This window comes from Pantherophis guttatus, chromosome 2 (assembly GCF_059756535.1).
Source record: "Pantherophis guttatus breed Tessera chromosome 2, ASM5975653v1, whole genome shotgun sequence".
Classification (NCBI taxonomy): Eukaryota; Metazoa; Chordata; class Lepidosauria; order Squamata; family Colubridae; genus Pantherophis; species Pantherophis guttatus.
In genome coordinates, this window is record NC_142064.1 from 100,121,121 (window position 1) to 100,135,337 (window position 14,217).

A 14,217-nucleotide genomic window follows, 5' to 3' on the forward strand; every position below is an offset into this window, starting at 1 on the left:
CTACCATTTGACAAACAGCCAAATCAGTGGCAGGTGAGGGATTGCCAGTGGGGACAGTAAATTTTATACTGGGATAGTTGTCTGCCAAGATTGTAGAAGGCACTTGAAAAAAGGCTGGTAGTTTAACAATGAGATTCAAAGATAATACCCTATTCTGGATAATGATATGGATAATAAAAGTGTAATTTCTGGTCTGCAGTAGATATTAAACAATTAAAAATTGTATGTCTAAACAAACCCACTGAATTGAACACCCAAACACTTTTGCAATTAAAATAGCATCCAACACTAAAACCAAACTACCTAACCCTTTATGATGTTTTGATGATTAAATATTTTGTTCTGTACCAATATTTTTCTGCAAGTGTACCTGTACCATAACTTTCTGTCTAACTAGAAGAGAAAGAGGACAGCAAAAAAAAGAGATGGAAGGAACCAAGCAAATAATTTGTGGGAATCCACAAGGGATCCTTTCAAATATAGTGTGGGTATAGTGTGGGTATACTAGTGTATAGTATATGGTTTCAATGGTAGCATCTTCTTTGTATAAGGCAGCCAGATATTTCCTTCTCCTGCCATCCCTTTTCTAATCCTAATAAAACTCTTGATCTAAAGTATTATCTAATCCCTGATTTGTTCTGTTTCTGTATTCTCCTGTACCAGAATTGGATATGCTGACCATGGTATTCTGTCTAGTGTTCTTTGTTTTGCAGAAGTAACATCTTTCCTTCCCTGTTCTTGTAAGGAGCTAGTGCAGGGGTGTCTAATCTCAGCAGCACGGTGCATACCAAATCTGAGTCTGCTGTGTGAATAGACCTAATAATCTAGCATAACAGTTGTGCAATCTTTATTCTTACACAGGATACTCTTTAAACAGAAGAGTCTGCCTAGAGTGCTTCAGCTACTGTGTGAAGAAAAGAACACAGTACAATAGAACCTTTGGTCACGAAACAAAAAATTCACAATTTTTTTCCCACAGCTGATTTCCCCTTCTGTGCCATTTTTTTTTTGTTTGGAAGAGCCAAATTTCCAAAATTAGGTTCGGGTCACAACCAAATCTGATTGCGACCAAAATTATGGAACGAATTATGGTCGTGACCAGAGGGTCGACTGTATTTGTAAAGTTTTCTCTCTCAGGTCAGCATCTAAAATTACACCTATAGTAAAAATCACAGTTTTGTTCCACTGTCCATCCTTCTTACCCCAACCCTACCTTTTTCTATTTTATCCTGCTATCTCCATCCAGACCTACCCCAATTATTATATTCTTCTATTCAATCATGTCTAATTCTGGTCATGTCTTTTGTCTGGACAAGTCCATGCAGTTTTCTTGGCAAGTTTTTTTTCAGAAGTAGCTCACCATTGCCTCCTTCTAAAGCAGGGGTGTCAAACTCAAGACCTGTGGGCCAGATCCGGTCTGCAGGGTGCTTAGATCTGGCCCGCGGGGCTGCCCTAGAAACAGCAAAGGACCGGCCCACGGTGCCTCTGCCAGTGAAAATGGAGCTCGGGAGGGCTGCTCTGTTTTTGGCTGCGATGGCCTCCTGCTGCCCTCTGCCAGAGAAAATGGATCTCGGTGTGTGTGTGTGTGTGTGTGTGTGGTGTGTGCTCCCCCCCGAGCTCCGTTTTTGCTGGCTGAGGGTAGCAGGAGGCCGTCACAGCTGAAAACAGGGTTTGGGAGCCCGTTTTCATCGGCAGAGTGCTCAGGCCACCACAGATGCCCCCAACACGAGTGATGTCAAGCTGGCCATGCCTACACTGGCCCCCAAGGTCAAACACAACCCTGATGCGGCCCTCAATGTAATCGAGTTTGACAACCCTGTTCTAGAGGCTGAGAAAAAGGAACTAGCCCAAGTCATCCAGCTGACTTTACACTTAAGACAGGACTAGAACTCATTGTTTTCTCAATTCTAGCCTAATGCCACTATGCCAAAGTTAATTACATGTAAATTTGTAAATTTACACTGTTACACTGTTTTGTTTGCATGTAATATATCCTAATGCTTACCATAACTAATCAATATATCAAGGGATATAACTGTAGAAATCACATCCTTGAATAAAGCACAGTGGTTCTAAATTCTCTTAGTGGGAATTAAGATACTGAAAGTTGACAATCACTTCACTATTCTGTAACCCATCACTCAAGCAGCAGACTACAACAGGTCTCCAGGTTCTGTAAATTGTGCCGTTGGCCATGCCTATCTTTCCTTCCTCCATCACTTGTGAGGGCAAGAACAGGAAGTTTTGGGGGCAGACAAATTACCTATGGAAAGCCAGAAGAATCCTATGAACCATGGGTGGATGATGCTTGTTTTTCAGATGGCTGTCATGGTGCTGTTGCAAATGGAGAAGACTCTAATTGGACAGAACTTTCACATTATGCAATCAAATCCAGGTGGTTTTTTTTTGTCTGGGAGGTGATTCTAGGTAGGACAACCATCCCAAAACCAAGATGGACCTGTCAAACTGGGATAACTGCCAGTATGAGATCAGGACAATCTTCCTAGATCAGGACAATAACTAGAGCAAACTGTCAAAAGCCTCTTCCATGGTGTATTTAGTGTAGAGTAAACAAACAACAACAAAAAGCAATGGTTCTTCAGGGTAACATGTATCCTGACATAAGTATGGGAAGATTTCCTGTAATCTGTTGAGTCTGGCCCAAGATGAGAAGAGATCTGAGCTTTGGCAGCCATGTCGTTGCCCTCTGTCTCTGAAAGGCTTTCTAGGACTAACTGTGGCCCAGATCTTGCAAAACAAAGACCTTTGAAAGGTTTCATAACCATTCAAGAAGGCAGGAAGAGTATCAAGGCAAGACCTAGCATGCAAACTGAATGGCATTGAAGCACCTGCCTGTCTTTTCCATTGCTACAAGTGCTTTCCTTTAAACTTAAGCCATGTGGAATAACGCTATCACCTTAAGCACATGTGGAGCTGCGTAATTGTGCAAGACCCTGGGAAGTGGAGAGCTGGTGGGGCCTTGGACCGAAGAGATAAAATCCCTAAGAAGGATATAAAGAGGGAGAGAGTCCTTTGGAAAGTTCCACTCAGATTTGTGTGACACCAGGATACAAAATGAAAGTGCTGTGGATCTTTGCCTTCCTTGGAGCAGCAGGTGAGTTTAAAACACGTATTTGATTTTGTACTGTCTTTCATGTTGTAGCGGACATATGCAGCAAAACAGTAAAATGAAAGAGGTACTGTTTCAAACCTAAGGTATGAAACTTTCCCCTAATTCTCCATTATTTTTGCATACTTTTCTAACTTGTATTGAGTCTTCTATGACTTATGAACAGATGGTTTTTTGTAGCAAAAAAAGACAAAGAAACCTCCCTCGAGACACAAAACGGTCTTTGTGAAATTCCTTTGGATTCACTTTAAATTAAATTGCTTGGATATCTGACTTAAGAGAGAACCCTGGATTTGCTTGGTACAGGTAGTCCTCAACATACAACCATTCATTTAGTGACCGTTCAAAGTTACTATGGCACTGAAAAAAAGTGACTTACAACCGTTTTTCACACTTACGATTTTTGCAGCATCCTTGTGGTCATGTGATCAAAATTCAGGTGCTTGGCAACTCACATGTATTTATGACAGTTGCACTGTCCCAGGGTCACATGATCACGATTAGTACTTTGGGTAAAATCTACTGACAGTCTATGTAGATAAAAAAGGTAAAGGTAAAGGTTCCTCTTGCACATATGTGCTAGTTGTTCCCGACTCTAGGGGCTGGTGCTCATCTCCGTTTCAAAGCCAAAGAGCCAGCGCTGTCTGAAGATGTCTCTGTGGTCATGTGGCTGGCATGACTAAACGTCAAAGGCACACGGAACGCTGTTACCTTCCCACTAAAGGTGGTCCCTATTTTTCTACTTGCATTTTTTACGTGCTTTCGAACTGCTAGGTTGGCAGAAGCTGGGACAAGTAACGGGAGCTCACCCCGTTACATGACACTAGGGATTCAAACTGCTGAACTGCCGACCTTTCAATCGACAAGCTCAGCATCTTAGCCACTGAGCCACTGTATATACTTACTTATTTGTACTTATGTCCAAATCTGTCTTCTAATGCCTCTTAGGATTTACTTGAGAATAAATCAAGTTTTATATTTTGATTTTGATATTATTGGGGTGGGGTTTCTATATGTATGTTGCTTGTCCCGGTTTTCCTCATGGCTTTTATATTTCTATCTCAGTCCTTCTTTTCTTTAGCAAATATAGTAGGGCTTATCATTTATTTGAAGTGGGAATGGAATTTCCTTTTGAAAATAGGGTTAAGATCAGATGGAATTGGACCTAAGGCCTGTGGGGACCCAGTGGGAGTAGGAAAAGACTTGTGGTGTCTCAGGGAGAGGTGGAGGCCTTGGGAAGCCTGGGGCAGACGGACCAGGGCCTGTGCTAGTCCCCAAGGGCTTCCTCCTCCCATTAGGTATCCCTGCTCTGCTTAATGACCCATACATTCATTTGATAGCTGCATTAGAGAGACTGGGGAGGGGGGGTTGTTATAAAGTGAGGCCATTCTGTTTAACAGCTATCGTGACATGCAACTGTAGTGGTAGGCTCCATTAGTATCTTGAGGACTACGAGTACATACAGAGATGTCTGCAAGGGGGATCAAAAAATCAAGATGGGGGCTTTCATAGTGGACTAAGATGACTCTGAAGAAGCAGAAATGCCACTGTGGTGGTGATCAGAGATCAGATGACCAATTCTGTCTAACGGAGCTTCTCTGGGCAAGGAGAGACCACATGATTGTCCACTTTCACTCTGGCCAGCTGCTCCTCATGAGAAGACCCTCGGGAATTAAATATTCTTGTGGTTGACTTGTTATTTGAGCATCTGGGAGTTGAGGGACAATAACTACATGAACTTGTGATGTATAGAAAGGTTTGATGATTACAAAGTTTAGATGATGGAAAGAAGGAAAATATGTTGTAAATTTAGAGAGAGATGGTTAAATATAAATGTAATTGTAACTGTTGTTAAGAAGATTGGAAGCCACTTTTTGTAAATTAAACTCTTCCTTCCCCTCCTCTCCTCTCCTTTCTTTCTTTTTTTCTTGTCTGTTCTTTCTCTGCACTTTCCCCACTTATTTATTTCTTTTCTTTAGTTTCCTTACTTTTCTCTGTTCTTATTCTTTTAGAAATGTACAGAATTTAGTAATCTATAAAAGTATCAATCTATAAAAGTAAAGATGACTGCCAAAATTGTGTTATCTTCTCCAGTCTTGTAGTCATGGGTGACCTTGGGGAAAAGGTCAAAAAAAGTAAAAAGGGGGCAGGTAACACAATTTTGGCTGGTGAAAGCATTGCTTGAAGACATATTTGTTGCAAGAAATGAGTGGTTCCTGTGTTTTAAGGCTCATATGAACTTGCACAATATGAAAGTGAGGGGAGATGTGGTGAGTGCAGATGAAGATGCAGCCAAGGAGTTCCTGGAAACCCTCAAGGAAATTATCAATGAAAGTGTATTTGCCCCAACAAATATTCAGAGTGGAAAAATATTTTTGGGAGAAAATGCCAGATAGAACCTGCATCAGCAAGGAGGAGAAGTTAGCAATAGCACTTAGACTTATATACCACTTCACGGTGCTTTTACAGCCCTCTCTAAGTGGTTTTACAGAGTCAGCCTATTTCCCCCAACAATCTGAGTCCTCATTTTACCAACCTTTGAAGGATGGAAGGCTGAGTCAGCCTTGAGCTGGTGAGATTTGAACTGCCGAACTGCTGGCAGCTGGAAGTCAGCAGAAGTAGCCTGCAGTGCTGCATTCTCACCAGCATGCTACCACTGCAGCAATTCACTTAACAACTGTGACAAGAAAGGTTGTAAAATGGAGCAAAATTTACTTAGCAACTATTTTGCTTAGCAGTGGAAATTTTGGGCTCGGTTGGGGTTGAAAGTTGAGGACCACCTGTACAAACTGCTATGATATATAGAAAAACATATCTGTGCTTTCCCTCAATAACTGGCCCCTGTGCCTTCAGACATGTACTCTGTTTGGCTTGCTAGCTCTACATGTTGATGTTCTTTTTCTTATTAGTTGCTGCCACCTTGAATGAGGATGATGATGACAAGATTGTTGGAGGATTTACCTGTCGAAGAAATTCTGTCCCTTATCAGGTTTCACTCAATATTGGTTACCATATCTGTGGAGGCTCCCTTATCCACGACCAATGGGTTCTTTCAGCTGCTCATTGCTTCCAATCGTGAGTATTTTTATATTATTATTAAAGCAACTTCTGCTTAAAAAGAAGATGTCTTTAAGCTAGGGAAGCTAAAAATGTGCTAATAATTATACATCAATCACCTTTACATAGAAAAAAAATCTTGCCCAGTTTTGATCCTTTTATTTATTTTTTAGCCTGTTGTTTTCATTGTTAAAACAATGCTAAAACAGAGAAAATTCCTCACCTCTGATATCAAAATAACTGTCCATCTATCCTAGGATAACTGCCTACACTAAGATGGTAATAAGTAAATGACTTAAATGAATCAATGACAATTAAGTGGAAATGTAATTAAAAAGATTGCATAAAAAGCACTTCTGGAGACTGGTTTCCTTCCATTTCTTACATCAGTTTGCTAATCTTTTTCATTATCTGAACGTCACATCTCAGGGCTATTAATTCAAAAAGCACATTTTTTTAACCAGATGGCTATATGCATGTCTGCATGGTAGATTGCGATAGCACAGTCCTGTTCAGATATTTCAAAGACAGTGAACTGACCCAGGATTAAAATGTAGCAACCAGGAAGTACTTTTTCTTTGGTTAAGAAAAAGAGGTAATGTCAGATCCTAGAATTATAACAAGCTAGTAATATTCTGAAGCTTTCCACCATCTATCAAAGAAATATTTTTTTTCTGTTTTGTCGTACCTTAAGAGTGCTCTGGAGCCTAAGTACTGTATAGTAATGTTTGGTGGAATGTTAGAAACAAGTAGTTGTTTCTAAATAGGCATCTTAGGTTTTTAAAGTAAGACCTATGCTGCAGCCTTAGAACTAAGATTAAGTCTAACTTTAAAACCTGAGATTCCTACTTTGAGTTTTTACATTTCATTAATAATTATTTAGTATTACAGAAAAACATTATTTAAACTTTATATTGTAGTTGTTTACAAGTTTTAAAAATCTACTTCTCCTGTCAACAACAAAAATTGCACCTACTTTATTGTCCAGATTACAAAGGCAATAATGTAGTCTGGATGAAGTCCCACCAACTTTTATTTGCAATACATGGGGACTTAATGTGTGTTTGACTTTTCTTGACTAGCTAATCAAGATATTTCAAGGATTGTGAAAGCTCATGTGTTGGGTGTTGTTGTTTTTTTTAAAGGAAAAGCTTATGAAGCCATTAGAAAAAAAGTAGCAGTGACTGCTATGAATCAAATGCAAGATTTATTGATAGTGTAATTTAGGTTCAAATCTTGCATTTCTTTCGTCCACCAATATGATGCAGTGAACTAGAAGTCAAACTCTTCTGGGTGGGAATGTCCACCTTCCTTGTCTTGGTATCAAACTGACCTGCTATCAAGTTGTGGCTTGTGAAGATCTGAGTACTACTGCTCACAATATGCATCTTTTATTAAATTAAGTAACTGTTAAACAAAATGCCTCACCCCATTTTTAAAGGTGGATTTCTTTGCCTTAAATATGGCTTTAACACAGGTATTTTCTTCATAAGGGATTGTTTAAACATAATTTGTTTAGAATTTCATTAGGATAAGCAAAAATCTGCAAAGATAAGCAAAGATAGTCTGATGCCAGCATTTGTGGAATAAAATGAAAGTAGAGTGTTCGGCTACAACCCTAATTCTGGCAGATACATCCCTAATTCAATTGTATTTATGGAAATGGATATTGATTTTGAACAATGGGAAAGTTTCCATTTCAAATCTGAACTCTTGCTAAAGAAATTGTTGACTTCTTGGATATGAAGAATACAACTATTGCTAAGCTTGAGATTAAACTCTTCACACTGCAACCCATATAGAAATTTGCATTATTGATTTTATAGCCCCCTCAGTGTGAAACTGGGAGCATACAATATTAGGAACCCGGAAGGAAATGAACAGATTATCAAGGCTGAAAAAATAATTGTCCATCCAAACTACAACGCTTGGCTCTTGGATCATGACATCATGCTCATCAAATTGGAAAAAGCGGCTCAACTTTCCAAACGTGTCGCACCCATCACCCTCGGCTACGGATGTCCAGCTGTTGGCACCTACTGCCTTGTCTCAGGATGGGGTAACACTCTCAGTGATGGTGGTGAGTATTGACAAGAATTGGCTAACTCACTCTGACTCCCAAGTACATAACTGAAGAACTGTAATTGTCCTTTCTAAATCTAGAAATGTTTTTCCCAATCACTGTTGAATCACCACATGCTTTAAATATTCACAGGGATAGCTATGTTCAGTGGCAACTTGTCTCTATTCTGAAATTCCAATTCCAAAATTAAAAAGAAAAATTTTCTTGGACAAAGCCTTGAACCAACTTAAGCATATAAATGCTGGTTTGGATGGTTCTGGAGCACTGAAGATGCTCCACTTTTTCTTTTATTATGGGAATTTTCAGACATTTTTGATATATTGAATTGGACACTTCATCTCAGACATCATATTCCATAAAATCATATAGCAATCTAATTGCTTTTATTGGTCTAAAATTCCAGGATTGCTGCTATTCTTTTAATCAGAAAGAGTTGAGTGGCATCTTTTAAGAGTACAAATGTTAATATAAGGCATATATTTTCATGAGCTGTTGCTCACTTCTTACCTTCCTTATTTTTCCCTTTTTGTTTCCATCTAGTAAACTACCCTGATTACCTGCAGTGCCTGCATGCTCCAGTCCTAAGTGATGAGGAATGCAAAGCTGCTTACCCAGGACAAATTACTGAAAGCATGATCTGTGTTGGATATCTAGAGGGTGGCAAAGATTCTTGTGTGGTGAGGACACTTGGCTTCTGACCATCTGTAAAAACAAAACAGAATAGAAATACTCAACCCACTTGCTTTTGTTTGAAAACAGCCATCCAGCTATAAGGGATTATACATAATATGTGCAAATTGTTTGATCTTCACAGTTTACCCATATGTAGTTGGCATTTTCACCCATTTCTTTTTTTCATTAGAGAAAAATAAGTGCTAAGAATCAGAAAACAAGCTTGTTTGAAGATGAAATTTGCATCTCTTAGCTAGAACCATATTCCATTTGTTCAGAAACCAAGTTTTTATAGTATTCCACTATGTTGGAAGCCAAATGGTTCAGTTTGCCATATTGTATTAGATCTTCCTATTCATTAATTTTTCTTATGAGGAATCGAGGGGAATCATATTGCTAGAGAAAAAGTTTAATGTATCTATTTATTAAATTTCTATACTGTCCATCTCACCTAAGTAACTTTGGGCGGTTTACAAATGCCACATTTATGCCATAACAGATGTGCATATATTCTGACCAGTATGGTACAGAGAAATGTGAAAAGATGTAATAGGACATCATTGATTTAGTGTGTTTTGCAGCTGTTTGTAATGGGGCATAGTGGTCTAATAGTGGTCTTGATTCAGGGAATACAAGCATCTTTGTCATATTTCTATTTGAACTGGAAACAGGTATGGATGGTTTAAAAGTTGTCTATACAGTATATTTGAAAAAAGGTTTGCCAGACTTACTTTGAAGAATTTTTCTCCAGTCACAGAATATTTTGGCCAGCTATTTGATGTGCTTTCCTTAACAGTCTGAGGCTGTATATGGTTACATATTTTTATGGATATCTATTGCAGGGGTCCCCAATCTCTGGCTGCAGCCCACTACTGGATCGTGGCCTATTCAGAACCAGGCTGCGTGAGAGGCAGGCCAGCATACATGTGTGCACTGCTCAACTCACATGAGTGGCAGGCTAGCATGCACACACATGCACACATATCTCAACTTGCAGTCCAGACAGCCTGCCATTCTTGTGAGTTGAGCTGCACACAGATGCATTTGTGTGGCCCAGTCCCTTCTCCCCCCAACCCCAGCCAGGCTGCCAAGCCACAAAGGTGATTTATTGTATCAAGATGTACGTGGAAAAAGATAATTAAAGGTATTTGGCCTGTTTCTGGATAATTTCTAGCCCTGCATTAATAAGGCTCCAATGAAGCTCCGTTCACATTACCAATATAGTTTATGTATGGAGGAAGTAGGATCCCAGCATTAATTCTAACCACTTGACTTCTTGTTTTTATTATTGTTGTTATACACCTTCAAGTCAGTATTGACCATGCTGTCTATTTGGGCAGGTCCTTGTAGTTTTCTTTCCAACGCTTTCAGAAGTGGTTAGCTAGTAAAGTCATTCTAAAGGAGGACTAAAAATCAGGTTTTCTCACTTTTAGTCCTGTGCCTTCAACTGCTATGCCAAACTGGCTTTTCCGCTTCTCTCAGTACCTGTTTGGCTTTCCCAGGTAGACAGATAGGAAACATGACTTGATCTAATTCTACTTCATTGTAAAGTTACATGAACAGAATTTTGCAAGGCTGAAAGTACAAATCCCCAACCATCCCCTTTACAGCCCAAAACTCTTCCTACAGCAGTTTGAGAAGGATGTAATATCACACATGACAAGAGGAGAGATTTTGCTTAATAATAGATGAGGGTCACTGAAGAATAGAGAAATAATTATATCAATACAATCAGGGGATGAAAACAGGAGATCAGAATGAGTACCACTTAGTAATTAAAATTAAACAACCCCTCCCCCCTCACAATGAGCTGAATAAAAGATGTAGAAGTTGGACTCCAGATCTTAGATGAAGCACCACAGCGCTTTGAGAAATGAAGCAACTGAAGGAATTAAGAAATGCTGGGGAATGCTACCATTATACTACAAGGACAAGTGCCATAAATTGGTTACAGTGTAATGGGGAGTAAAAAGAGGAAGACATTACAAACATGTCAAAGGAGAAACTACCTCAGCACTTCCCTAAACCCTTCTTCTTTCTTTTCGTCTTGCAGGGAGATTCTGGTGGTCCAGTGGCTTGTGATGGATTCCTCCAGGGCATTGTCTCCTGGGGAGTAGGTTGTGCCCTGCCTGGCTATCCTGGAGTCTACACCAAAGTCTGCAAATACGTTGACTGGATCCATGACACCATTGCTGCTAACTGAAGCAGCCACTTTCCTGTAATCCAGCCTTTTCATGTGCTTCCTCTTAATAGAATGGAGAATAAATAGAGGCTGATTTCCAAAGCTATTTGATGGGATCATTGTTTTTATTTTAATAGTGGGGAGTTGTATAGATTGATGGCTGTAGTTATAATCCAGAGCTATTGAATCCTGGTGCCTTTCAATGTTCCAGTTATATGAGGACCCGGTTTGTGGGGGCAATAAGCTGACTTTGTATAAAATAGAACACCGCTTAGGGGCCCCCAAAAAGCCCTACTAAGCAGGTATATACAAAAGTATGAAGGCTTTTGCCTAAAAGCATTGTAAGCTGCCCTGAGTCTCCAGAGAAGGGCGGCATATAAATCGAATAAATAAATAAATAAATATATCAAGCTCCCTTATAAAAAGTATTGCCTGCACTTGATGGCCATATCCAAGTAAGAATAACATGAATTTCCCATCACTTTTGCAGAGTGACATTTCTACACTCTAAAGTAAATCCAAATTCTGGAAGGCATCCCTTTCCCTTGACAATGAGGAAAACCTGGAACAAGACTACCTGGTCTAGTTTAGTGTTTCGATGTGGTTTTATTTGAGGAATTTATTTATTTAATAATATTTCACTGACTCCTAGAAGCTTACAAGAATAAATGAACCCAATAAAAAAGCAATGACCACCCACCCCTGGTGATAACAATCAACGAGCTCCATCCCATTCTGGAGTCCACAGCCCTATTGGCAAAACCAGGTCTTCATGGCCTTGTGAAAGAATGCCAAAGTGGGGGCCAATTTGATTTGTGCAAGGATGATGTTCCACAGGGAGGGAGCCCTCATAGAAAAGGACCTTCTTCTTAACCTCATTAGGAGAGGGGACCCGCAACATTCACTGCCTCCCCACTCTAGTGGGTCGGGTAGATGTGACCAGGAAAAGACAGTCTGTCAGAACCACCAGCTTCAGCTTGGCACTTTGCCGGTGTTCTCTCATCAATGGGGGAGGGAGGGGGGAACAAATGTGCAGTTTGCTGTATACCTTTATGGCGGGAAATTGGGGAGGGGAGGATTGACAGTTGAGGAAGAACAGAGCCATTTGGAATCTGGCGCTGTCTTCTGTAGTTTCTGTAAAAACAATAGGCTCTGTTTTCCACACCCAGCCAGCATGGGAAATTCTGGGAGTTGAAATCCACACATGCACAGGGGAATTTTGAGAGTTGAAGTCCACATAACTCAAAGTGGTAAGGTGGAGAAACACCGATCTAAATCATGTTCCTCAAGCCAAAACTGTTTTAAGACTCACTGTAACCAGCAGGTGGCAACATATACAGTAGCAAAATCCTTCAATGGTTTAAAATAAATTTACTTTTTTGGTACAAAGTCAAATCTCCTACATGTTATACTTGTTCCTTGGTGATTTGATGATTACACGTCCTATCCTGTGGGTTCAATCACGGTCACATATGCATTGCAGATTAGCTGAACACCTCTAGTGATGAAGCTTGTTGTAATATTGGAGGAAGAGTACAGCATTTTAGTGGGGAGGACAATGAATTTACCAGAAGAGACAGAGTTATAGGGCTGATGATGTTAGGAGAAAGAGGGCCAAATTGCTGGATCTAAACAATCCCTCAAGAAGCAGCTTTGACCAATGTGGTTTTTGATCCCAGCATAATTTGAATCCCAGTCAAACCATCTATTTGCATCGTAGTCGGAACTGCAAGATCAAAGGAATATTTTGTGTATTTTTTTGGGGGGTGGATCTCTCCTTCTCACCAACCCTCCATTTGGTATTTTTGAAATTAACTTTTTAAAATTTCTTTGTTCCTAACTCAAAAAGGAAATGGAGCAATAGAGATAATAAGGATCAGAACTAGCCCGTCCTTTGCTGATATTTGCTTGCCTGCTAACCCAAAGGATAAATTTTATTTTTCAAAATGTTTTCAACTTCAGCCTTATCTCCCCCTTTTATTATAATTTTTGGAGCTGCAAGCTCTTCAGCAACATGATAAGCATCTATCACTATTGCAAAAAGTGCCCTTTTCTAGGATACCACATGCTATCCCATTTTCTCCATGAGTTAAAGTCATGCCCTCTCCATTATGTTAGCCAGCATATAATTCCTGGGAGACCTAATGTCTTCACTCCTTATTTGTTTCTAAGAAATTAGTCTTCAATTAACTCAGACAGTAAATACATCCCCTGCACAAATGAAGTGTCCTTTGGGTCATTATAAGAAAAGAAGGTGTAATTCAGCTTGGTTAAGTGATTCTGCCCTCTATCTCACCCTCTATCTCAGTCTCAGAAGGCATATACTGTTATGATTGAAGGTGAATATACATGTCCCAGGATAATGTTGCAGGATCCAATCTGGGTCAGTCACCGGGACCAAAGGTTTTGCCTTCTGAGCTTTCGGACTCGTGCTGGAGCCCATCTTCAGGGACTTCTCTCTAGCAGAGTGTGTGCTGTTCTGTATGTAATATTTATGTGGTGCCTGTTGTCAACAACTAAAAAGCCAAATACAACAGGCACCACATAAATACCACACACAGAAAAGAAACTTCATGAATATGGGCTCTAACATGAGTCCGAAAGCTGAAAAGACAAAACCTCTGGCCCTGGTGACCGACCCAGATTGGATCCTGTGGTATATACTCCATTGCCATTGGGTCAAATCCAGCCCAGTTCAGTTTAGTCCAGCCACAGGTTTACAAGCTTTTGTATACAATGTACAGGAATATCTTCTAAAACAATTCACTTAAAATTCCTTTAAATCAGAATTTGGGAAGATCACTTTGCCAAAGATGACATATCAGGGTGGAAATAAGAGAATGGAATGCTGGAAAGTGTATTCATTTTCGGATGATCTGTTGACCAATGTTTTAAATAGTTGGAGGTGTGAAGCCAATACCAAAGACTCTACAGCACCTTATGACTTATTAACTCCAAGGGGACTACACCCCAAGGGGGTGTAGATAGAGAATTATGATTTCCTTTGGATGCCCTCTTTGTCTATTGGGCTGCCTCCTCTTTATCTAAAATATTGCCAAGTTGATTTCCTTCTGCTATAATTCTCAGTATACT

The 14,217-nt window shown here is 39.8% G+C and overlaps 1 protein-coding gene across 1 annotated transcript; it reads left to right on the forward strand.

Annotated features, from left to right (window-relative positions):
• The first annotated feature begins 2,818 nt into the window (after positions 1–2,818).
• Positions 2,819–11,230, forward strand: LOC117661767 (anionic trypsin-like). The gene is made up of 5 exons (XM_034410892.3): positions 2,819–3,115; positions 6,040–6,205; positions 8,014–8,267; positions 8,811–8,947; positions 10,996–11,230. The coding sequence occupies exons 1-5, from the start codon at positions 3,076–3,078 to the stop codon at positions 11,143–11,145; spliced, it is 747 nt and encodes a 248-aa protein (XP_034266783.2). The 5' UTR covers positions 2,819–3,075; the 3' UTR covers positions 11,146–11,230.
• The last annotated feature ends 2,987 nt before the right edge of the window (positions 11,231–14,217 follow it).

What these genes read in the sequence shown, in the direction of transcription:
- LOC117661767 (XM_034410892.3), top strand. Translation starts at nt 3,076, where the DNA reads ATGAAAGTGCTGTGGATCTTTGCCTTCCTTGGAGCAGCAG. An exon ending in TGCCTTCCTTGGAGCAGCAG is followed by an intron (nt 3,116 to 6,039) that starts GTGAGTTTAAAA and finishes TTTTCTTATTAG; the next exon opens with TTGCTGCCACCTTGAATGAG. An exon ending in GCTGCTCATTGCTTCCAATC is followed by an intron (nt 6,206 to 8,013) that starts GTGAGTATTTTT and finishes TTGATTTTATAG; the next exon opens with CCCCCTCAGTGTGAAACTGG.